Genomic DNA, 26,407 nt, shown 5'->3' on the forward strand with positions numbered 1-26,407 from the left:
ATCAACTCCAGATAAAAAAGACAATTTTTGTACAATTTGAGCATTACTTTTTTATTGTAAAATTTATATTGCTAATGCAATTGTTTCACCAATTAAAATAACTGATATAATGAAATGAAACTGACTACTATTGAACTGGAAACAAAGCTAATTCATTTTATAACTCCCAAAGATTTATTTAATATTATTGTAAGATATGAGAAATATAAAAGTTCTTTCAGAAGTTTAATAAAATATTTGATATAAAATTTTAAAACAAGTATTTTTCATGTAAATGCAAAGAATGCAAAGAACGCAAATCTGAATTCCACTATAAGTATTTCCAGAAATATTCATTCCCATTTTTATAGGTAAACTCATAAAAATAAAATTGTGGCATCATATTTTATTTATTTCTCCTAAGCCTTGAAGCTTGCATTTTTGTTTTTCTGTAGGAATTCTTAGTGAATGTACGCATGTAAATTCAGTGGTTTTTATTCTGAAAGGTATATATATCACAATAGGCATAATTTTTTTTTGCTCAGTCTCATTTGTTTGTTGCGTAGTATAAAATATTTATTTTTTATTTGCCTCTCGTCAAAGTGGATACAGCAAGAACTCAAGACATTCAAGATTTTTTAGTCAAACAATTTTGAAAATAAAACCTTGAATATCTGAAATGGAAAAATTTTAAAAATGAATCGGCTTAAAAATTGAAATTTTTCTACAAAAAGACCAATCTATAAGAAAAAAAAATGGATTCTATATTCCATGTATTATTGAAAAAATTGATATTATTGAAAAAATTGATTCTATATTCCATGTTTTTTTTTGTTTTAGTATTTTATTAATGACAGCTATTTTTTCCCCTTCTATTTATGTCAGAAGAATGTAATTATTATTATTGCTTATTTAATAAGTAGAAATTAAAAATAAATACTTTATTAATTCATAATGATTTTTACCAACAATAACAATTAATTTCTTTAATGAAATTCTGCATCTTTATTTAAGATGCCGCTAAGTCACTAATTAAATATTACAGTATCATATGACAGTAATAATTTTTCCCTTTATATATTGCTGGTATTGCAGTCGTGAAGTTTTTCAACAAACTAGTTCTCTTTCTAGTACACGTTTTTTTGGGGAGTGGGAATGCTGATCTGAATAATCATTCGATGCAGCTGACATTTAAGGTCACAAAAAAGTAAGTTTAATATAGCTCTCATTCCACTAACTTTTAAAAAGGGAACGATTTCTGAGATTTCAGATATTTAAAATTTTTATAATATAAGAAAACTATATGATTTAGTTAAAATTGCGTTGATATCAATGTTATTAGAAATTTATATTCGTAGTTGCAGTTTGTGTCACTTTTTTTTTCAAAGTTCTAGAGTATTGCATAGCAGGAAATTTCGAGATGGAGCTAATAGGGTGTGATTCGGTCAAAGCCAGTACAACCCTGATCTTTCTTGTAGTTAAAAAAACTTTATCAACAAAAAAAAGAAAGTTAAGTAACTATGTACTTTATGATATGTACTTTATTAACAAAAAAAGACATTTAAATAACTATGTAAGTGCATCGTTAAACCATTTTAGTTAAAGAAAAAGTTTCAAAACAAATAAAAACTCATTAATTTGTATAGGCCATAGACCAGTGCTTATCAAATTTTTGGAGTTGATTAAAACATGATAACCACTTATCCTCTTAAAAGAGTACGAAAAACGCTGCTAACATGTTGTTGACGGGTGACGAGTTAACTCGTCTTTTCATGCCCAAACGTTGTTGACCGATGAAGAGTTAACTTGTCGCTGCACTAGCGTTATCTATTTCAATTTATGAAATCCAGGATGATATATAATATTGCAAAACCTTTGCACATCATTTAGAATGTTTTAATTTACTTCCCTGTTCAGCTACAAAAAATAGCCGGTGACATGACACATATTGTGTAGAAATGCCGGTCAACAATGTGACAACAAAAAGACGATTAGTTTAGTGCAATAACGCGTACCATCATTAGTGCCTCACAAAATCAACAGAAAAACAGAAGTGCAATCGATTTGTTTCAATAATTGAGGAAAAATGACCAAATAGGTCTAGGAAATAAGATCAACTACTGAAATAGTGACACCGATAATACTATTTGTTATACTACTGTAACAATCACCAATCAGCAATCACATAAAGAAATTCTGCATCCTTATGTTACATCCGCATGCTCACATACCACAAAACAACATCGACTCTCTACAGAGTTTGCGCAGAACGAACGAAAGCAAGAGTGCGAGATCTCTCTAAATTGCCTCCATTATTCTATAGCAAAAAAAATTGAGTATATATATAATAATTTTTTTTTAAATTTTCGTATGACAATGCATATACTGCAATTCTGAATTATTGAATTACTGTGAACTTACAATGCACATTTAAGCTCACTGTGTCTGTAATAGGATCCATCGGTAAATTCGGATGAGTCGCTTTGCAAGTAACAGTTTTCCCATTATCTTCTGCTTTTGGTGTAAAGGCATAGGTACTCATGGTGAGATTACCATCCTCTAAAATCGTTTCAGATGTTCCTTCGACCTCCTTACCTTCTCTCCACCATGTAAGTACGGCCTGTGGTCGCCCACCTCTAGCTTCGCATGTTAGTTGCGCAATCCATTCAACAGATAACGGTCTTCTTCTGGGCATTACTTTTACTTCCAAAGGTCTCACTGCCAAAATAAAAAGGAATCAGCAATAATTTAATTTTTTAAGAAGGAAACAGGTATCAAAAGAATAAAATTTGAAATAATAATTTATTCTTTAATGACTTTAAAATTATTTGGCATCAGGTGCAAATGGCATTTTGTTCATAAGTAAACCTATACTATAACATATGCATTAAAAATTTAATTTATCAATTTCATAATAATTGCTTGTTGAGAAAAACATTACTCTTTTTGTTTTTCTATTAAGAAATTGTTAGAGCCGCCGACATTATTTTTGGTATTTAACTTAAGATTACTTTTTTTTTGCTGCGTAAAAAGAAGAAAACTTAAAATTTGCAGAGAGCAAAGTTGTATAAAAAATTAACATTTGATAATTAGTTTAAGAATTATTAACTGTTAAAATTGCAGGAAAAATTTTGACACGAGTCACTAAAGCTCACAGAAATGCCGCTACAAAGAAATTTGGCATGCTGGAAAGTTCATTTTGCTTATGAACTACATAGAGTGTTTCTAAAAATTAAATTCGTTCGACAGTTATTGCAATTTTTAGGTCCTCTTTTGCGAATTTTTTCTCACTTTTTCTGTTTTACGTTGCATTTTGCAGTTAGTACTGCAATACATAAATATAACGTTATTTGAAGTCTAACTAGAAATAATAGTAATTAGATTCTGTATTAATATATTCGGTATAAATATATTCGGTATTAATATATGAAGTCTTGCTTTTGTAAGGAAATACTTTTGGATTTGTATGAATTTGAATAAAATAAATTATTAACTTTACAACTTTAAAATTTATTCTGAGCTACGATCTCTCTGTGGTTAAAGCACTAACTGTCATTGTCAATATCTAGGACTGGATTCCTATAAGCAACTTGAAGCCCACTCATATTTAAATCGATACGCACCAGCTTGTCCGGGAAGTAAAGATAGCAATACGAAATACAGACCACATTGTCCCAGCCATGTTGTTGTTTATAAAATTGAGGAGTCTTAATCTCTATGATCTCTAGACCTAGCCAACAATTAGCTGTTTGCATAAATAATTTTCTATATTTTAATCTAGTGCCTTTCTATTACAACATAGAATTAACTTAAGTTTTGTTAAGTCAAATAGAAAGAAAAATATTCTTAGGATTTTCGCAAGGAAGGGTAGTAGCTGCCTAATCAAGTGATCAACTTAATAAATTTTGAAGTTCGTATACTTACAGGTGTTGAGCTCCGTTTGCAAGGAATTTACCAGAATGTGTAAATATATACGGTCAACTCCACGATTTTTTTCTGAAATTTGTTACATGCACGGGCACTGGGCATTCCTCTCAAAGAAAGGATCGATAGTGTTTTTTTCTTCGTATTTTATGGAAATTTCTTTTAGAAGAGTAGCATAAATATAATTCTTTAAACACATTATTTTATTTCATTTAGTTAAAATCACACACATTACTGGACAACATACTTGATCGTTAGATATGTAAACAAAGTATTTCAACCATACGTGCTTCAAAGTATAACGGCAAATAAATATTATTAAAATCTAAGGAATTCGATTTCGTAATCAATTTTGGTTACTTCCAAAAAAACTTTTTTTTGAATTTCTTGTATAAAACTTTCTTTAAGTTAATGTATTTTGATAAAAAAAAAACTTTTGAAAGATCTCGATTGTTCATAGTTACTGTTTAAGGAGAGTGACGCATTTGGGTTTAATTTCATAAACTGCAAAATGTTTAATTTATTCCTGTTTATTTTCCAACTTTATTTCTATAAGGATGGATGCCAAGAAAACCGATCATTAAATCAAAAGTTATTCAATACGTCTAAACATGAATGAGACGAACTGTTTTGCTTGTATTCCCCCCCTTTCCACAAAACATAAGTTTCTGTAAATAAAAATGAATGATATTCTTTTTTATAATCTGCTAAAAAATAACATAAAATTATTTTAAATACTTTAAAATCTTTAAATGTATTATTTTAAAACACTTCGTTTGCTATTTTAAAACAAATTATTTTAAATAACTTATTTTTCTATTATCTTTTATTAATTTCTTAAGCAAATTATTATACAAATATTATTAATTGTTGAGTAACGCAAATGTCTATAATATAATTTTTTTAAAACTTTTTCACTGCCTTTGTATAATTATTTTCTTTCAATAAAACGTGTTTAATGTCTTTAAAAATATCCATTCCAGAGTTAGGAAATTTCATTACTTAAGCAGCATTTAATTTTAAACATAAAATGAATCCAATTACAAAGAATTGAATGATAAGTGATTATAATAAAAAGCAGTATAATAAGAGGTGTTAATCCTCAAACATTTTTAAATTTTAAAATCCTCAAATATCCCTTACAAAAGAAAGATTACCCATGCCCTTCCAGTAGCTCTAGTTTGCAAAACAATAAAATTCTAATAGTTTCTGTAAATATCAATTATTTCAGAGCTGTTTGTTGTTACGTCGTTCGTTTTACGAGTTTCAGTTGAAAGATAAAGTATCATACCTATAAATTGGATCATTTGACTCCGAAAGCCCCGCTATAACTAAAAAGTCAACAAACACAGTAAAGAAAAAGACTTTTTTTCTAATACCATCCAATTCTAAATAATTGGAAATTTGAATAAGAGCTTTTTCTCCATGCCACGTGAAACCATTTTCAGAGCTTTATTTTGTGCTTTTATTCTTGAGATAGCAGAGCAAAAAGCGATTAAAGTAATTAGCCATTAAAAATACCTTAAAAATGTATTTTCCGATATTTAGATACTTGGCAAGTTTCCAAAATCAGATTTACCCGTACGACTTCACAAAACAAAATAAAATTAAACGAAATTATTTCTTTTAACTCTATTAAAGTGCAAGGTAAAAGGATTTGACGAGGGTACATATTAAAGTTTTTCTTCTTTTTCAATGTAAAAGGGGAGCGCAAGAGAAAGCGATAATAAGGCTTTGAATGTATTAAAGTGAATGCGAAAGCTCTCTCTTAAACAAAAGATAAAAAAAACTAGTCTATGCTTTATAACAAAGAATAGATAAGGGGTATTTTTTTCTAGAATGCACAATTAAGCCAATTAAAAATACATTTAGCTAATTATTGTTAAACATTTATTTTCTGAGAATTTGTTTCAACTAATTTAAATGAAGAAGAAGTTTCGATTACGCGTTACTAGAGATAATTTGAAAGAACACTTGCAAATGCTGTTTTAAAACTGCAAAGGATTTTCACTATGCTCTCTAATTTATTGTTTCAAAAAGTACTGAAAGAAAAAACTAACTTGACTAATTCTGAAAGCTCTTTAGGAGAATTAAAATATTATTTTTATTTTGATATGTTAATATAAAAATGAATTGTTGCAATCGTTAATCCAGAAACCACAAGAGCTCTGATCCACTTTACAAATAATTAGGAAGCATTTATTTTGCTAATTACATTGTTTTTTTCTCAAATAAGGGACACAAGCTAAACGTAAGTGACTTTAAAGGGCATAACAGTTTATCAAATCATATCAGATCATTTTTATTAATATCATATTAAATGCCAGCTATTTTATCGAAAATGTTAAAATCACTTTTCGCTATATCTACACTTCACTATATCTTTCCTTAATAATCAAATCTGCAACTTATATTTATCGATATAAATACTTTAAAATATTTTGAACAGTTTTTGTTCAAATATATAAGACTTCAAATATTCCGAAGAAAAATTAGCAATTAGCATAACATTTAAAATGTACCTGTTGTTTTGTTTGTGACTAAAAAGTTAGGTGTTTGACTCCGGAATATATCATAATTAACATTTTAGCTTATAGCTTGCATAGAGGGGTAAATTTAAAGATCAAAATCGAAACTATGCTGAAAACAAGAGCAAAAGTGCTAAATTGATTAATAGGTAATGAATAAAAGACCTTGAGAAAGAATATGCGCTATGGACGACATCACAATAACACCTACAAAAAAATAATAATAGTAAAAAAAACTATTTTGCCTTAAGATGCAACATAAAAAAAAACAGCTCGTTGATAACGTTTAAAAAAAACCCCGATAAAAGGCGTTTTACTTATGTATCATTCCAGGCAATTTTAAAATCCCCTGAATTTCGTAACCCTCAAAAAAGGTTGCTTTCGGAAAAGGTTGTTGGTACAGCGTTATATAACCATCCATTCCGTTTATAGAAATAATATATAACGAATGGCAGAAAAAATACTTGCAGAAAAAAATGAGGCTAACGCTAAACACGAAGATTCTGTTGTAAGATGGGAATTTTATTCTGATTTTATCCCTTACCGAAAACCATTTTTTCAACCTGAAATTTTTTTTTCTGCTTCGATGACCTGATGTTTGAAAAAGCTAGTTTAAAACAGGGTTGCATGTAATTTAAAACATTTTTAGAAAATTTAAAGAGACTGTCAAATTATATATTCATTTACTTATTTATTTATTTGTTGGAAAAGCATAGAATCTTCATAATTAATAATATATGCTAGAATAAAATTACAATTAAAAAATTATGAAACATTTTCATTTAAATCCTTAATAAGATTACCTAATTAATTACTTTGTCAATTTCTTTGTTTATTTAATTATTGATTTGTAAAACATGGCAACTTTACACGTGAAAGAACAATTCTCACGAAATAAATTTTACTAGGAGGCTCCGCCCCCTGCTCGCTAACGCTCGCCAAACCCCGAGAATTGCTACGCAATCCTATGTGGTTCACGCCGTGAACCATGGCTCGCTGCGCTCGCTCGCCAATGAACACAATGTTCTAGCACAAAGACATAATATATTATCATCAAAGACATAGTATTTTATCATCAAAGACATAGTATTGTACTTATGTAGATGAATTCTACCAATGTTCTTAATGGCTTTTAAAAAAGTATATTAGCTATTTAGATTGTACATGGTGAAAAAATCAAAACATTAGCTAAGTAAGAAACATATAACAAAATAAATTATCAAATATTGCTTCACTAATATTCTGCATTTTAAAGCGTGAAAATTCAATGCATAAATAAACGCGAAATATGAAAAAAATTCAATGCATTCAATACAAACACGTAAACGTTTCTTAGACGTTTAGGTAGGTCACAGTAGAAAAATATCAATTCAACAGCGGCCTTTTAAAGCATTCTCACTTCAATTAATTAATTAATTCCTAATTGTGTTTAAATTAAATATTGTCATGTTTTTAGTGCATGAATCTGAATTGAACAACCTGATAATGCTCACTCTGGTTATTGTTATCTGGTTGCTCACTACGTGCTCTTGCGCGCCGAATCCAATCAATTAAAAATGAAAACTGTTGCCAGCGCGAGAAAAGAAATATCATCGGTTTTATTGATACATACATACATACATACGTACGTATTAGCGTTTTATATAAAATAGATAGATTACTTACGATTTAAATCCAACATCACAACGCGAGTTCTGGGCTTCGTGAGGTTGGTAAAAAATGCTTGACAAGTAATTTCGACTAAGAGATCAGACCTCTGTAGATCTAGCAATAATAATTCATTTCTCACTACTTCTTGCGGAGTAATGTTATATGTGTCATCTATTAAAATATTACCCTTCCACCAGGTGAGTGAAGGTTGAGGCTCACCTGAAAAAAATAGAATTAAAATAAATAAATAATAGGATGTATTAGGCATTGTTAATAATTTTCTAGCGAAAATATATCAGACGCTAACTGTTTTATTTCAAGTAATTAAGACAAGTCAGAAAAGTAGTTGCTTATATGGCAAAAAGTATTTATGAACCTTTCATTCCTTTGTTGTCAGTACTTGTCACAAAAAGACAGATAAATGACGATAATTAATAAGCTAATAGTTCATTCATTTCCTTGCTGATAGTAATTTGAAATGGGGAACTGCTCGTTGAACGACTTTTACTCGTCTTTTTTCTGGAGTGATAGAAGAGTAATTTACTTATTACATTAAAAAAATACTAACAGAGCCTAAAAAGGCAATCAAATTTCATTGCCCAAATAAGTTTTCTTGTAAAAGCATCATGTTGCTTGACAACATTATACACTTCAAATTACGGCGAAATATACAGGCACACACTCAGGATGTTAGTACTTTTTGCAGTTAAATATATTTTAAAAGGGACATATAACGGAACGAAAAATCTATACAGTAATTTTTATAGTAATAATTACCGAAAAATTACTGGATAACTCAAATTAAATAATTATTACTGTAAAAATTATTACTGTCCATTTAAGTGACGACAGTTTGATGAGTGCTCTTTTGAATTATTTAATAGTATGGATAGAAAAAGGAATCTATATTTTATGAATGTAAGAATGCTTGTGAAAAAATATTGCTATATAAATATAGTCGCAATAGATTTAAGTTGATGGATAATAATGTATGTTTGAAAAAAAATAAAAACTGTAATTTTAATTCAATAAATTTGAATACACTATTTAAACATAGACAATACAAATAAAAAATAATGAAGTTGAAGTTGTAAATAGTAATAACACAAGATAAGTAAAAAAATGGTATTTAATTTAGATGATGTTTAGTTTTATAACTTTATTTTGTTTTTAAAAAAAGCATAATATTGAAAATTCCTATGATAAATAAATAAAATTATTTCTGATTTTTTTATTATGTTTAATATTATTACGATTATGTTTTAAAATTATACAATTAGTCTAGTAATAGCCTTCGAATTTGTGTTAGTCCATAATAATTGTTTGAAAATTATTATGATAAAAAGCTTTTACGATGATTTTAGTATTTTTTTAAACACTTCCAAAAGTTGAAGAAAACTGCTTATTTGTTATATTCTTCATGTGTTCACGTATTCTTCATGTGTGTTCATGTCATGTGTTGTTCATGTGTGAATATTCCTCATGTGTTCATGTTTAAGCTTGCATCTACTCGTGTTTCTAAATATTCAATTATCGCCCAACTGTGATACTTACTAGAGATTGAGTTACAAATTATGTTCACACTAATTCCATTTCTGACATTCAGTTATCTGTTATTAACCTTACGCCTAGGTCATCATAAATATTTTCATCATTATGATCTTGCAATCTATCAACCGCAACGGTTTTTCAACAGGTACAGGTACCCTCTTCCGTTTTTTGACACGTAACTTCTTTTTACTGAGTTTTGGTCACTGAGTTTCGGTCAAACTACGTTAATTGATATGCTTAGATTACTTTCATTATATGCAGTTCGCAAAAATTCGTGCTCAATTCAGTATCAAAATGAATTCATTAAATGCATCTTTTTAACTACACCATATCATTCCCCTAGTATTTTTCGATCAAAAATTATTATTTCAGTAAGAAAGTTCAGTTCAGTTCAAGAAATAAAAAAATGCAAATGCCATTATTATCAATATAATCTTATGTAAAAAGGAAAATGTGATATTTTGCATATAAAAATCCATCGCTTAAGCTGTGTGGGAATTTTCAATAATAATTATTTATTTTATATTGATTGTTTGACGTTGAATTTCGTTTCACTTACCGTCAGATGCTTCGCAAAATAAAGATACGGATGAACCTTCATCATAAGGCCCTATGACATCTTGCATTGTTTGACCATGCTCGTCTGTTATCACAACTTTTGGAGGCACTAAATTGCAATAAAAGTAAAAGAACTTAATAATGAAATTTCAATAAAGTAAAATATGTATTTTCTTCATACGATAATGCTGATAATTAAAAATATATATTCTCTTGCCTCATTTTTTTTACCTTTGTTCAAAATAAATACTCAGAATTTAAAATCGAATTAATTATGGATAAATAATACGATTTTATAACCTTGACATGAAGAGTTGAGTAGATAAAAGTTCTGAGTGATAATTTAGTCAGTTCAAGAAAATTACCATTAAAATTTATACATTGATGCATTTTGCGGTGCCTGTGAATAAAAATGGTTCTTGCGAAGAAAAATATGCTTCGCAATACTTGTTTGAATGCAAGTTTCCAATCGTTAAAATCTATAATATCCTAAACCCATTTAACAACAGTTGACCTCTTAGTGCTTACATTAGCAGGGTTTTAACATTCTGTCAAAAAAGAGAGAGAAAGAGAGACTTCATAAAATTATTACCGACTTTTCCCAATTGTAACTCGGAATCCATTTCTACTCGAAAATTCTCAATAAATCTACTGAAATCTTCGACATTTAATTTAATTTTATAATAAATAGTTTGTTTTCCCAAAAAGACCCTTTATTTTTCCCTAAGTTTTAGTTTAGAGTTTCTTACATTAAGCTCTTTAAATAGTAAAATGAGACAATTCTTAAGTTTTAGAGAAACCTTTTATACATATGTGCTCAAAATTAAAATTTTTTCCATATTTTATCTATAACTCTAGAACTAAAGACCTAGTTGAAAGAAATTAGGTACCGAGATAATCGGATATTAAACTTACAAAATAATGATTCTACAAGTATAACGCACACACATGCTCGCTTGGAAATCTTAAAGTATGATACAGTGGCTAATTGAACAAAAAATAAGTTAATATTAGTCCCTTTCTAACTAGTTTTAAATTATTTGCATGCCTCACATAGTGATTTTATGCAATAAATTAGCCATTTGATGAATTCTACGTGGTCCCTTTCGTTCTGCAACGTCTCGTTCTGCAACGACGTGGAGGATTAAAGGATAAGGATGCGAGTTCCAGTTGCCCTCCTTAAGGAACTCCAGAGATGCTTAATTGAATTAATGTCTAGAGACTTTGATCGCAAATACAAAGATACACGAAACATATTTACTTTCTAGAAAATATTCAACACCCTCTTCCACACTTACTTTTTTGGAGTCATACTCTCTGGAAAAATCAAAAATCTCGGAGGAGTGGAAAATACCCCCAACCCACAGTTGGTACAAGGGATCAAAGCCGGGCTTGTCCCTTGACTTCCCGTGGGACAGACGTATCCGGACTGTTCTATCAAGGCTTGTTAGCAGTCACATCAAGTGCCTCACTTTCAACGAGGGTAGGAAAACTTTCGTAACCTGCACCAAGTGCCAAATTCATCAGGCTTCTCCTGAGCATCTCTTGGATCGCATGGAACACTCTAAGGAGGATCTCTTTAGCAATCCTCTCCTAGTTTTTGACTTCCTTTCAATCAACGAACTCGTGGATCTTGTCTAACTCCGTCAGACAGTGAGAATAAGCAACAACAACACAACAACAGAAAATATTCCACTATGGGTTACGAGTTGCTGTTCAATAAAAGGCCTACCTGCAATCCCGGAAAGGCGAATACCGTGTTACAGCACTATACCTTACATTAATCGCTGTGCCACTTTCAATGAGAATTAGAAGTATGAAAACATTCAACATGATGGCCGTTTAGACAATCAAACAACCACTTCCATAATGGATGATTTCTCAGGCATTCATGAGTAGGATGCAGGTCTTTCGTATTGATTTGATTATATCAAAATAGGAATGAGAGATACTCTACTTACCAATCCAGAATTTCAAACATTATGGCAGTGGAATTACAATGATCTAAACATGCATCTTCTTTAATGTCTGCACAACCTATCAAGTCTTTGAAATAACTAGTAATTTGGAACTGGCAACTATAAATTTGAAAATAAATAACTTGAAATTTTTAACTGAGGGAAGAGAACGAGGCATGATCTACGCACGGAAAATAAGAGCTCATCTTATTGCCAACTTTTTGATCTGTAAGTTCTTAGACCTCAATCTTACCTAGATTGTCTGGATTACTCTAGGGAGATCAATTGTTACTCGCATTCCCCTCAGGCAATCATTTAGACACTTGAGACAGCGTTGCTGAATAAGAGAGAAATTTTTTCTTAGAAATATCTAACTTGTGTAATTCTTTTTATATAAAACCAACCACAATGTGTGACAGGTATATCATTAAAAATTAACAAGCAAGGGAACAAAACCTTTACTTACTACGCCTTTTTGCTTGATTTTTTAACACCTGCTCAACGTCTTCAAAAAGCTCATGAGTATTATGCTTGTGCATGCGTGTGTATCATAATTGTTAAAGGCTATTTATTTGTTTAGTTCGTTTTATATAATCATATTATTTAAATTAGAACGTTAGTTCCAGTTTTATCTGGTTAAAATATTTTGAATATCCGTGTACATAAAAAAATAGAAGTCAATCAGAAATTAAACTGAAAATAAAACATAAGTCTAAACTTAAATCAATCCCACAATTATAAATACATTTGTAATAAGGGAAATCATATGTCCTAAATACACAACATTTCAAGTACAAATTAAAAAAAAAACATGATAAGTAAATTTGATAATATATATGATTAATTTGTTCTGCTTTAATAAAATGACTTCTCGTCGGAAAATATTATTTATGCTGCCTTTCTATTTTTCGATATAAAATATGTTTTTCCTTTCAAATTTAATAAAATTTCTATTCACATGTTTTCTTTTTATTATGATTATTATAGTCATCGATATGAAAACTGAAGCATTTGATGTCAAAACCTGTCAGTCCAGACTAAAACTATGATACAAGTATGAAGAACTTATTAATAAATTTTTAATGCGTTAAAAAAATAATAAAAGGTGGCGTTGATGGCAGACGAAAAAAGTCATGCAATAATTTTTTCACGAATTCAATCATAATTTCAAGTGCTTTGGTACAAATTCTGCAATTTTTTTAAGGACTAACAAGTTAAATAAAAATCCTTTCATAAAAACCATATTGATTTTTGCCTGCACAGATAGTGACTCTTCATCCTGTTTTATAATAGATGGTTTAACCGATTCTTAACAAACATTTTTCGGCCATACTGAAACATGTACGTAACTTGTGCGTTAAAACCATGCAACTTTGTATAATATTTGGATTCCATTTTATCCTACTTAAAACTATTTTGTTGTTGTAACTCACGAAAAATGGATTAAGCATAGTTTTTCAAGCATTAGGCAGTTTTAGCTTTCATATATTTGTCATTCATTTTATATTTTAATTTCGAAAATGATTAGCTGTAAATGCCTTAAAAATGATTAATTGTATTACAGGAAATTTCACAATACATCAAATAACTACACGCTGACATAAGTATTGATATCAGGATTAAGATTAAGCCCTTTAAAAATACTTATCATTAGATATCTGTTTTCTACAAATAACGGTTGTTTATTGATTGCACAATCACCATTAAACAGTTATATAATTTCAATAGTTGCCCAAGGTCAAGAAACCTGAGATGGGCACACAATAGGCCTTGACCCTCTAGGGCTGTCGCGCCACTGAGTTTAGTATATTCATAAACACATTATTTTTTTCATTTACTTTTTTAATTCTTTGTTTTCTGCTAGCAGAGTAGTTCTGACTATTAGAAATAAGACATTCTTATTAAACATAAAAAAAAATTAAATATCTCTAATTCCATGTTTCTTCTTCTAAATGCTTTTTTTCTTGTTTATTAAATATCGATTTTAAGGCAATAATAATTAATAAGTAAACTCTATCAATTGTATAGTTTATTTCATCTGATATATGAATAACGTTTTCTAACATGGAATGCTTTTATTTAAAAATGAATTAACACTTCACATTCTCTTTAAATAAAATTTTAATTTAAGCACTTTTTTTTTACATTTCATTTATAGCAGTTAAAAATAAGGAGACTCTAAACAAGATGATTTTAAAACTTTTGTCTACCTCTTGGATTAAATTATGTCAGCATTGTAAAAAGAAGAAAGCTTTAAACACTGAAATTAAACTAATTATTGAAAGAAGGTTGTCTGTCATGAAAGCAACAATGCTTGTTTTAAACCATCCCTTTTTTGTTAAATAGAATTAAAAAAATTCACATTATGCTTTATCATATTAAACCGTTCTTTGTCAATTCTTAGTCCAAGACTGCAAAGCAAACTACTAAAGATGTTGGTTCTAAAATATCAATTAACTTATTTGCTTAAAAAATTTTTGAAACTTTTTTTAAAAAAATGCTAAAAATAAGAATTTTTTTAAATCTGATTAAATGTAATTTTAGTTAACTACGCCGTTAAAAACACCACTATTAAACGGAAAAAAATTAAAACATCTTTAAAAGCTGAAAAATTGAATTCCTAAATATGGAATACCAACGAGTTTAAAATTATATTTTCTCTCATTCCTTACAATTGCTAAAATATTTGAGTTTATAAATAAAATTTATAAATAAAAGGGAAGGAATACAAAACAGGAATATCCTATTGAAAAACTCATTTTAGTAAGCACATCGATAAAATTTCCAATTCCACAAGCTCAGAAGTTTCATTCCTTCTACTGATACAAGTTCCATACCTAATATTTTGAGACGGATATAATGTATAAATGTCCGGGACCGTCTTAAATCTACCCGGCACTTGTAGTCCCCCTGATCCGGCTTCCGGATGGGGTAAATCTTGAGCAGAGGAGGGTGGACGTTGATGTCGAAGTAAGCTCTTCCCTCCATTTCGGGACTGGGGAAATGGAGAGCCTTCTTTAAAGCCATCTTTCTGATGTCTAAGGTATATATTGGGTTTGGAAGATCTTCCCGATACCAAAGAATCAGCGAGGCTGCATCGTCGGCTAAAGGAGTGGATATATTGCAAGGTAGGGTTGCCATTTCCCCGGAGACGGCCAAGAATTCCGGCCGAACTGAAAAATACAAATAAATAAATGAGTATTTTTTTCTGTAAAATTGTATCTATATTATTAAAAAATACATTAGCAGCAAAGATATTCCAAATATGTCGGAATTTTAAAATTTTTTGTTATTTTTGAATTACGTTATGTGTTGTTTTAAATTAAATTCTCGTATCAATACAAAGATTGTGTCGAAAAATATTATAACATTACATTATACACCGAAGAGCCATTGCATTATGACCACCCTGCTAATAACATGTAGGACCACCTTTAGCCTTCAAAACTGCTAGCACCCGCCGTGTCATTAATTCCACAAGGTGCTGATAGGTAGTCTGAGGTATCTGGTACCAAGCGCTCGCCAACTGGCCCTGCAATTCCCTCACATTGCGAGGGAGTAGCATGGCAGCACGGATTTGGTTTTCCAAGTAGGACCACAAATGCTCTATTGGAATAAGGTCAGGTGAATTTGGGGGCCAAGACATGATTTGAAAGTCACTGGAATGTTCCTCGATGACTCGACCCTTATGACATAGTGCATTATCCTGATGGTAAACACCATCCCCCGCAGGAAAAACTGTTGCCATGAATGGGTGAACCTGGTCTGCAATTATGTTCAAGTAACTTACAGACGTCAGGGATTGTTCTATGAGGATTATGGATCCTAATGTGCTCCATGAAAACATTATTCCTGGGTGAGAAAGCTTGAAAACCTGGGCGAGCCCATTGTTATAGATGGAGGGTGGTCGTAATGCAATGGCTCTTCGGCGTATTTTACATCACATGCATGGTTAATAAGTAATTTTGTATACATTCTATCTTGAATTCAGAAATTCTTTATCCAATAAAAGAGTCAGAAGCAACTGCATATTCTCATGAATGTAATATGAACAGGTGATAAACGCACATGTGTCTATATGTATTAATTAAAAAAACATATTTATCTGTGACGGTTGAGCTAAAAATAAATGTTTAATTTAAAATTACACAAGGACTGCTAAGGAGTAGAAAGTAAGTAAAATTATTAAAAATGACAGCGAGTTTATTATTGTCACATTGTCTCAGTTCCTTGAACTGAGATAAATGATAATTATGTGTAATTATTATAATACAAAATTGCAGAAAATTTCGTTTTTTGCACCTTTGCCCATAACGTTTATTTAAACTGTGCCTCATTTAATTATAAAGTTTTTCTACTGTTTGCAAATGTATTCCTGAAGAGTATAAACTTACATAAAAAAAATTACAACTTTCTAAAGTAAGGTAATTTTATTTTAATACATTCTAAATATAAATTATTTTATAGGTCTGAATTGATCATTATTTTACCCAAATGACTTTAATCTTCCTATTTGTTTTTAAAAAAAGATGTGAAAATATATATAGCATTTCTAAATTATTGCTTTGAATAGTACAAAATTATTTTATAAGTGAGCACACATTTCAATTATTTCTAATAACTAATGCTTTTTATGGAGAAAAGTAATAATAACACTGGGGGAACAAATTTTTTGTTGCATTAATACAAACTCTTGCTTAATTCGAATGTGGGAATTTTAATTCTGAAACTAGTTTTGCTCCAAATAGTACTTAACTTTTAAGCTGACATTTTTAGTCTATTTTGGATCGGAATAAATAAATCTAAACACGTTGTATATCACAGGATGTCGCGTAAATGTAGTGACCCCCAACTTCTAATGGAGTACTTCTAGGGAAATTTGACAGGTCATGAGGTTTAAAATTACTTAGAAATCCATTCCCGGGAATATCTCCGGGTGCTTCCATATTATGATCTATCTGTTCAGCAAAACACGAAGAAACAGTTCATAATAAGAAAGCTCCCTTGGCGGCAATCGACGACGTTTCCGGATATGAGTTACTTCGAAATTATAATCCTGGTGATGTGTCTTAACTTCTCTAAAACTTTTGTCGCGACATTCATGCTGTCTCTTGTTATATATAACGTTTTTAAACGTATACATCTCGACAAAAAAAAATAGACTAAAAATGTCAATTTAAAAATAAATTGTTGCTTGAAGAAAGAAACTGATTGCAGTATAGAAATTAGCAATATGAAAATATTTAAGATCTGTGCAAAAAATCTCATGCAACAGGAAAAAAAATGTTCCCCAGTGTTAACATAAGAAAAAAGTGCTTTCATACTTAAAAATAATTATAAATACTATAATATCTAAATAATCTAGTTAGGAATTATTCAATTATGAATACTCATAGCTAAACCAAAGAAATTTGACTGAAATATATGAATAGATGAAATGAATAATTTTGTCATAATGCAACAAAATGTGAAAGGTTGTTGAGCTGTGAACAAGTTGAACAAATTTCAAACTAATTTATGTAGTGGAAGTAGCATGCTTTAAAAGTTAATTAGATTTATTCTATGAATGGTAAAATGAATATTAAAGCACAATATCTGAAACTTAAAAAATAATTTTATGACTTTAGGAATTTCGGTCAGAGATGGGCATCGTAATTAATCTTTATGCAAATTTAATAACTGGTAAGAATTATTAATTAGTATTTATAAAGAAGCACTTTATATTGCTGAAGAATTAGATTGAACTAAAAAATGATGTTAAAAATACACAACAGTGCTAAATTCATAAATAGTATGTCAAGGTGTAGTAAGTGATATGTTAATCATATGTGTAAAAAATAAAATTTTTCGATAAGTTGTAACTTTATACAAGCATCTGCTAACAAGAATAAAATATTCCAAAATCTAAAAAATAGGAAAAAAAATAGATATTGGAGAAAAAAAACTAGCGATTGCTTTTATACATACTTAATATTTATTAAAGCTAGTGGAAGCGTATTTTTTAACAAAGTGAAATTTATGGATGCCTGTAATATTCGATATTTCTTCCTTTTTTTGCCGTTATCGATTTTTATTTTTACACGAAGTAATGAGATAACGAAAAAAGTTAATAAAATTAACACATAGAATTAAAATATTAGAAAATGGCTACTCTCATAAAGAAAATATTGTGTATTTATTCAATAAATGTTAATTTAAACTCATACGTTATCAGTAGTTAGTGAAAAAGCTTTCTTTTGGTTTATAGGATGGTCAATTCATATTAGCGCCAAAGAAAGTTCTTTCTTATGGTAGTAATTTGTTTTCCTAAATTTCTAATCTGTTGGTTTTCTTATTAAAAATAATTTGTTTGGAACTTTTAATCATTAACTTACTTCTAATCGTTTTTTCGCATTCGTTGCTTATTTCCACGTATTTCTATACAAAGATTAATAGCAAAAAAAATTATTCAAATATATAATACTGCTTTAATTAATTTTTTTTGTATTTAAAAATTATATATATATATATATATATATATATATATATATATATATATATATATATATATATATATATATATATATATATATATATATGAAGCGTGAATGTGCTTTTAGAAACCCCATTGCAACTTCTCATTGTTTTCTACGGCAATAAAACATGTTTTAAAATTTTAAATTTCATATTCTTTTAGTATTAATTTTTCAGACTTCGACATAATTTCAGTTTTTTCATTAATAAATTATCGTTTAGCTTCTGTTAATGTGCAACCCTTTTTTATTCTTAATTTTTATCAGAGGATTCTAAAAATTATAGATTAAAGGTAATAGAACATTGCCTCACATGTATTTCTTCTGTATCACTAAAGCAACTGTTCTTTTTGAAGATTCTGTACTACACTCTGATATTTTTTTTCTATTTTGATATTTTTTTGTCTTTTTATAATAGACTCTAGTAGCAACAGAAAATTTGACAGTATCAAAATAAATCTCCGGGTGTTATATTTCGTTTTTCTTTATCTATACTCATGAATATTAAAACCGTCAAAGGTGGTCCTTGCATAGAATTAAACATCAGTGCAGATTGCGGGCTTGAGGTACAAATACGCCTATGACTTCAACTGTTTGTTGATATTCTTCGTTTTGGATGTTTATATTTCCTTAGATAGCTTGAAGAAAAAGCTAATACCTTATGTCTTATCAAAGATAGTTCTGGTATCAAGATGTCTTTATCAAAATTAATATCTAAGTCGAAAAAAAAAACAAAATCGCTATCGTTATCTTTCGAGAAAGGAGGTGGGAAGGAAGGCACACACAACAAAAACTGTTTCTTTGCCTGTTGAAACTTGGAGGTGTTAATAATATTTGCATTTACCCTCCTCTTCGTTTTTGCCAGCAATAAAATAGGTTTTGATATTTTCAGTACTGTCTTTCCCTTCATTTTTGCGTTTTCTTGGTTAAATATAAATTTGCGAATCTTAGACAGCATTTTGTACAAAAATCTTAAAAGCAAATATATATTAAGAGTGGTTATTACCAAACATCACTCCCATTATTTTAATATTTTCATAACTATCCATACCAATAACATAGTCTCAGCTCCAATATTTTTTGTAAATAATTTTTCTATTTAAAATTTTTTTAAGATTTGAAAAAAAATTAATCAATATCAGCTACAATTAAATTCTTGTTTCTTAAATTAAAAATATTAAAGTCAGCTCACGTGCAAGATATTTTCTTTTCCATATCTATATTCATAAATATTCAGATTAATAAAGGATAGTCTACGTACAAATATCAGCATCAACTGAGAGTGCAGACTTGAAGTACATATACATCTGAAACTTTAGCTGATACTTCGTTTTGGATATCTATATTTTTCCCAGATGATACTTTCTCTCTCATACATAATACAGAAGCCGAATTTCTTACGAAAAAACAGCATAAATAAAATTTCGACTTTCGGTCTAGATCTATCAATGAAAATCATATCCCATCTTTCTTTTTCTGTCTCTTATGGGGTAGAAGTGATATCTTTCATTCTTCACCTTATTTTTCCTTTTATTTTGCAGGAACCCGAGAGTATATTTTCTCGATAAAACTGGATTTATTTCTCTCGTCACTTGCCGGCAATCTCAGACCTGCTCCTTTTTCTGAATGAGATTTGTTCAATAGTGTCATTTTAAACATAGAAAAATAACATAAATCTAAAGAAGAATAAAAAAGCTGGCTTATACGTCTCTAAAACTAATTTTATAGAACATTTACCAGGAGTTTAATGCTACCATTTGTAAGAATATGTGCTGTCGGTATATTTCTGTTTGTAATATACTACCTTTCATGCTGTCGGAATTTTATGTTCCAATTTGTGAAATTATGTGCTGTCTGTATGTTACTTTTTGTAATATACTATCATTTATACCATTGAAATTTAATGCTACCACTTGAAAAATATGAACCAAGGGTATGTACTGGTAAATGAAAGTAGAAAAGAAACGTCGTTTATTTTGTCTCAAGAAATTATACCAGTTGCATTTTTAAATTAATTGTTACCCTTTTTAAAATTAAGTGATGACAGAATCAAATATAATTTACATCCATGCCATCGAAATTTAATGCTACAATTTGTAAAATATGTACTGGGGAAAGAAGGTAAAAAGAAATTTGATTTATTACGTCTTGAAAACTAATTTTTAGAGCATTTTTGCATAAAACTAAAGCTGCCGTTAGTCACAATATGTATACTGTCAGTATGCTGTCATTTGTAATACATTATAATTTATACCGACGAGATTTAGTGCTACTATTTGAAAAAATATGCTCTGTCATTATGCTAAATTTGTAATGTGATTCCATTTTTGTCACCAGAATTAAATACTACCATTAATAAAAATATTAATGGCAAATATATACTGGAATAAGAATTAAAAAAAACTGGTTTAGTACTTTTTTCTCAAAAACTAATTCTACATATCAATTGCCAAAAGTTTAATGCTACCATTTGTAAAAATATGTGCTGTCGGTATGTTACCATTTGTAAAATACTAGCCTTTATACTGTTAGAAATTAATGCTACCTTCCGTAAAAATATAAACTAAAAATAAGTATTTGTAAACGAAACAGTAAAGAAATCTGGATTGCTATGTTTTAAAAACTAATTTAAAAAAAAAAAAAAAAAAAAAAAAAGCATTTTTCTGAATATTAATACTGGCAGATTCAAAATTAATTGCTGTAGAAATGTGTCCATAATAATACACGTCCATACCTTCGAAATTTAATTCTATTATTTGAAGGTAAGGGAAGAAAGTAAAAAAAGCTTGATTTTTTTTGCGTTTTGAAAATGTATTTTTTAAACAAAATGAACGCTACTATTTAAAAGAAAAATATGTGCTGTCGATAATTTACCATTTGTAATATACTAACATTTATACCAAAGAGATTTTAGCTACCGTTTGTTAAGGAACATATGATGTTGTTATGTTTAACTTGTAATATGCTTCCATTTATACCACCAGATTTCAGCGCTACCATTAGTAAAAATATATACCGTAAATATGTACTGGTAAACAAATTATATGCATAACATTTACCAGAAAATTCATTCTACCAAGTTTGATAAAAATGTTCTTTGTTAACCTTCAAACTTGAAAAGGAAAATACAAAAGAAGACAAATTTATTTTGTCTCAGAAACTATTATAAAACATTTAACAGAAGTATGATACTTCAATTTTTAAAAATTAGATTTTAATTTATTTATTTTGATTCTCGGGAACATTTTTTTACTGAAGATGATATAATAAATAGACTTTCATTTGCATAAATCATCAAAATTTATTAAATGTTTCAATTCTACAAAGTTTTTGTTCTCTTTCAATAGTGCCTTTGATCCTGTTTCATCTGGTTTTATAGTATTCATATATAACTGATTTTATTCACTTTCGAATATCCGTGGTATGTTGAAGAAAAAAAATCTAGTAAGAAAAATAGTAGGATGAGTTTACCTTTGGTTCGTTTTGAAATCGCATGTTTGACGCAGCATGTCCCTTTGTGGACCTTGTGCCAGTAAACCCTACATTCAATTCAATTCAATTCAACTCTTTCAATAGTGTATATGTTACATTTATTTCAATATCTCTGTGATGTGTGGTGTTTTAATTTTAATATAAACAAAAATTTCTCTGAGTATCATATAAAGATAATTAAGAATTTCTTTTTAATTTAAAAAATAATTCGAATTAACTGAAAATAATACAACTATCAACAATTGTCTTTAAATAAATTGATGTGGTTTAATCCCTTTTTAAATACTTATTTTGTTCAAGCATAACTTTATTAAGCTTTTTTAAATAGGCATTTGAATAGTAATTTTTTTTATGGGGGGGGGATTGAAATGTGTGTATTCAATATTATTTTTAATAAGTATAATATACGCTATTTATATATTAATTACAATTAAAACTAAAAGCCTACTGCAAAAAAAAGGATATTTCAACGAATTAAAACTTGTATTTATCTTTCAACCGACCATTCTAAGGGCATTTTCAAAAAATAGATAGCAATTTACAATGTGCATTTTTACAAATAAAGCATTAAATTTGTTTCTGTTAAGAAAGCTATGCTCTGAGTTAGGATTATTAAATCCTATTAAGTGAAAATCTAATTTTTATCAGTTGAGAAAGATATTGCTTGACTTTATGATTATCTGTATTATCTATCCATACTGGAATTATTTTATTGGACAATTTAATTTGTTGGGTAATTTCAAGCGAAATTCTTACTGTGCACTTTTTATAATTTCTTATACTAAAGAAAATTTGGAGCCTGCGGCTGGTATTTTGGTTAGTTGAATAGGTATTAATAAACACAACTCTGATCAAAATATTTCCATTTCTTATACTCATGCTTAACTGAATTATTTTGAGTAATTTGTAATTATTACTTGCTTAATTTAACTTACATAAAATCCTGTCTCAAATATTGAGTTAACAAACACAATTTCCTTTCAATATTCCTTAACCAGCTTACTCTTACCAATATAGTGCACTGAAACTTCATTTTTTGACAAAATGTATGCTAAGTGCAAATGCTGTTCTAATAACAGCATACTTACGCTTTAAATTTTTTTCTCACATTTTTGCACATCTTGTTAAAATTCAAGTTTTAATAAATGGTGCAATTCACACAAGTATAACATAATGTAAGGAAAATAAAAATAACACAATATATATGTCTCAAAGATTAAGTAAAAAATGCATTTTTCTATCAAAATTCGTTAATCAGCAAAGTAATATATTAAAGAAAAATATTTTCTGGAAAAATAGATGTTGAATACTCATAGTCTGCTAAAGATGGTACAATTATTAGCAGCATATTTCTTAAGTATCTTTTACATAATATTTTAAAAAGAAATAGAAAGTAAAAAACTACAAAAATATAATGAGTTGCAATAAAATATGTTTAGAAAAATAACTTTTCACATTGTCGAAGAAAAAAAAACATGAGACTAATAAAATTGAACAATACAGCAGAGAAAAAAAAGTTTTCTTTGTAAAAGAACCCATCCATTGAAATATAAGAGAAAAACATTCATAAAAATAGGATATTTAAGCAAATAAAAAAAAACATGTAAACATCCTAGGTTCTTTTACGTCATTTGGGTCACGATCGCTATCTCATAGCCAGTGCAAAAAAGAAGCTCAAGTGGAAGTTAAAAGAACTCTAGACAAGTAGTCCGGCATTTTGAGAATGATGCAGATGGCTAGAATAAAAAGTAGAATAAGTGGAAAAGGAAGATAAGGAAGATATCCTGGAGGACAAGGAAGAAGTCGAAGAGAGAATGATATCAAGAAAAGTATGGTATTTGTTGCATTCTTTTTATAGATTTCAGGAAACAGGATGGCGTTATAGGAAAAATAACAGCGAGCAAATGTTTCTATTCTCTGAAGACTTCAAATCCCTAGACATTTCAAGGATATAAGCCCATGAAAATACAAATGGAGCTTTCTTAAATATCAGCGACACTGTCTAGCTTCACTTTTATTTACCAAAGATGCAATAGAAACTTCTATTGAAACTTAGAGGATATAAAAGATGATGTGATAAATAATAAACTAATATATCTACATTTATATCTGTATGTATATATATATATATATATATATATATATATATATATATATATATATATATATATATATATATATATATATATATATATATATACAAGAAAACGCGAAGAAAGTTAAGAAAAACAATAAGCATCATTTATTGCGCTTAAGCTGCAAGCAAATAGATAAGTTCAAAATGAAGAATAAACAAAGAAAAATTATAGACATATGAAAAAAAGGGGGGAATAATAAGTAAAAAAATAACAAACAGTTTAAAAAAAAAAATATATTTTAAAAACCGGAAAAAAAGATATAATCTTTTCATTAACCCACACGATTATATCCGCAAAACAGAGTGCTTTCTGATATTGTATGAAAAAAGCCAAAGCAAAATATATTAATACAATAGTGTAAGGAGCACTCAAAAAATTTTTTTTCTAAAAATTACTACAAATAAAATAGAACACAAAAAGTAAAAATAAGTAAAAATAACATGCAAAAGCAGAAAATAAAATAAAAGAAAAAGAAAAAACAGCATAAAAATGGACTATAAAGCGAGTAGCGAAATCAGATCAACTTACACGGACGGGAAATTTTTCAAGAATGATTTAAAAATGTTTTCGCAGAGAGAGTGCCAGATTACAAAATATGAAAACAAAAGCGCAAATTGAGTGTAACAAGAGGGTTTCAAAGTGTCGTTCTTACTGCACTGCTGAAGTGATTTGTTATTCTGTGCATTGATTTGCTAGTTACCAAGGATGGGCCCGAAATGGATGTGCGCAAGGTAATATTATACTGGATAATTTTAAAAGTTGACCATAAAAAGTTTTAGAAAATAGATGTTTATTTAAAAATAAATATAAAATAGAAAAGAGAAACATAAATTGCCTGTTTTGCAAATAATTTTAGCCACGGATTTGCACGAAATGGATTGGCACATGGAAAAATTGTATAAATTATCAAAGAAAAAACTTTTAATCTATAATTTTAACACGGATTTGCCCGAAATGGATTTGCACATGGAAAAATTAACAAAGAAAAAAATTTTAGTAGATAATTTTAGCCACGGATTTGCACATGGAAATATTTTGAGTGCTCCTCACACTGTTGTATTAATATATTTTGCTTTGGCTTTATTGATACAATACCAGAAAGCAATCTGTTTTGCGGATATAATCGTGTGGGCTAATGAAAAGATTATAACTTTTTTTCCGGTTTTTTAATTAAAATTTCATCCTTTTTTTTAAAAAAACTGTTTGTTATTTTTTTACTTATTATTCCCCCCTCATATGTCTATAATTTTTCTTTGTTTTATTCTTCATTTTGAAGATTTCATTTTGATATAATTATATATATATATATATATATATATATATATATATATATATATATATATATATATATATATATATATATATATATATATATATATATATATATATATATATATATATATGTGTGTAATGTTAAAATAGCAACAAAAATACAACTAAAAGATAAAATGAAATCGACACATTTACCTCTTTTTTGTTTTGAACAACTATTTTTGCCTGAAATGCATACCAAATGTGAACTGGTTTTCCGTACAAATTTCAGACAAAATTTCAAAGTTCTGTACTTCATGTAAGGCAGAAATCTATACAGCATGAATGTTTGAATAACGAATTTCCAAATTGTATCACATTTTCGCAAAAAGAAAATAAGTACTACTAGAGAAATTAGTTTACAAGAAAACGTATCCTTCTGCATTGAAAAATGGATCGATAAAATTAAAACGAAAAATGTTACTAAATGTTATTAATTATAAACGTAAAATGTAAATATATGTAATCTATTGCATGAATAAACTTAGCTAGATTTATTTCTGAACAATAAATTGTACTTATATAGAATCTAAGAAAATGTTTAAATATTTTTTTATTTCATACATAAATAAAGTAAAGAATGCCAAAAACAAGCCGTGACTAGCCGGGAAATTGATGGAGTCTTCTCTTCGTAACGAGATCAACCGCAAGTGATCAGCCTTTACTTCCCAGACAAGCTAGAACTTATCAATCTAATGTTGGTTGGAACTTAATCCACCACTAAGAATAGAACTCCTGTCCCTTAACATGACAACTTATTCCCTTAAACACTATCAAGTGGTTATTAATTTCGTTAATACTTAATT

At 28.7% G+C, this 26,407-nt stretch overlaps 1 protein-coding gene across 1 annotated transcript in view; it reads right to left on the reverse strand.

Moving 5' to 3' along the window:
* LOC107446499 (neural cell adhesion molecule 2) overlaps positions 1-26,407 on the reverse strand; it is a 204,297-nt gene that overhangs the window by 63,291 nt on the left and 114,599 nt on the right. The window contains exons 2-5 of the mRNA XM_016061170.4: positions 14,986-15,321; positions 10,192-10,299; positions 8,097-8,300; positions 2,401-2,697 (exon numbers count right to left, since the gene is read on the reverse strand). Of these exons, the coding sequence (XP_015916656.2) occupies positions 2,401-2,697; positions 8,097-8,300; positions 10,192-10,299; positions 14,986-15,321 (945 nt within the window). The remainder of the gene's footprint in view (positions 1-2,400; positions 2,698-8,096; positions 8,301-10,191; positions 10,300-14,985; positions 15,322-26,407) is intronic.

The sequence above is a fragment of the Parasteatoda tepidariorum genome, chromosome 3, assembly GCF_982258835.1.
Source record: "Parasteatoda tepidariorum strain Cologne lab strain chromosome 3, Ptep-v5.0, whole genome shotgun sequence".
Taxonomy (NCBI): domain Eukaryota; kingdom Metazoa; phylum Arthropoda; class Arachnida; order Araneae; family Theridiidae; genus Parasteatoda; species Parasteatoda tepidariorum.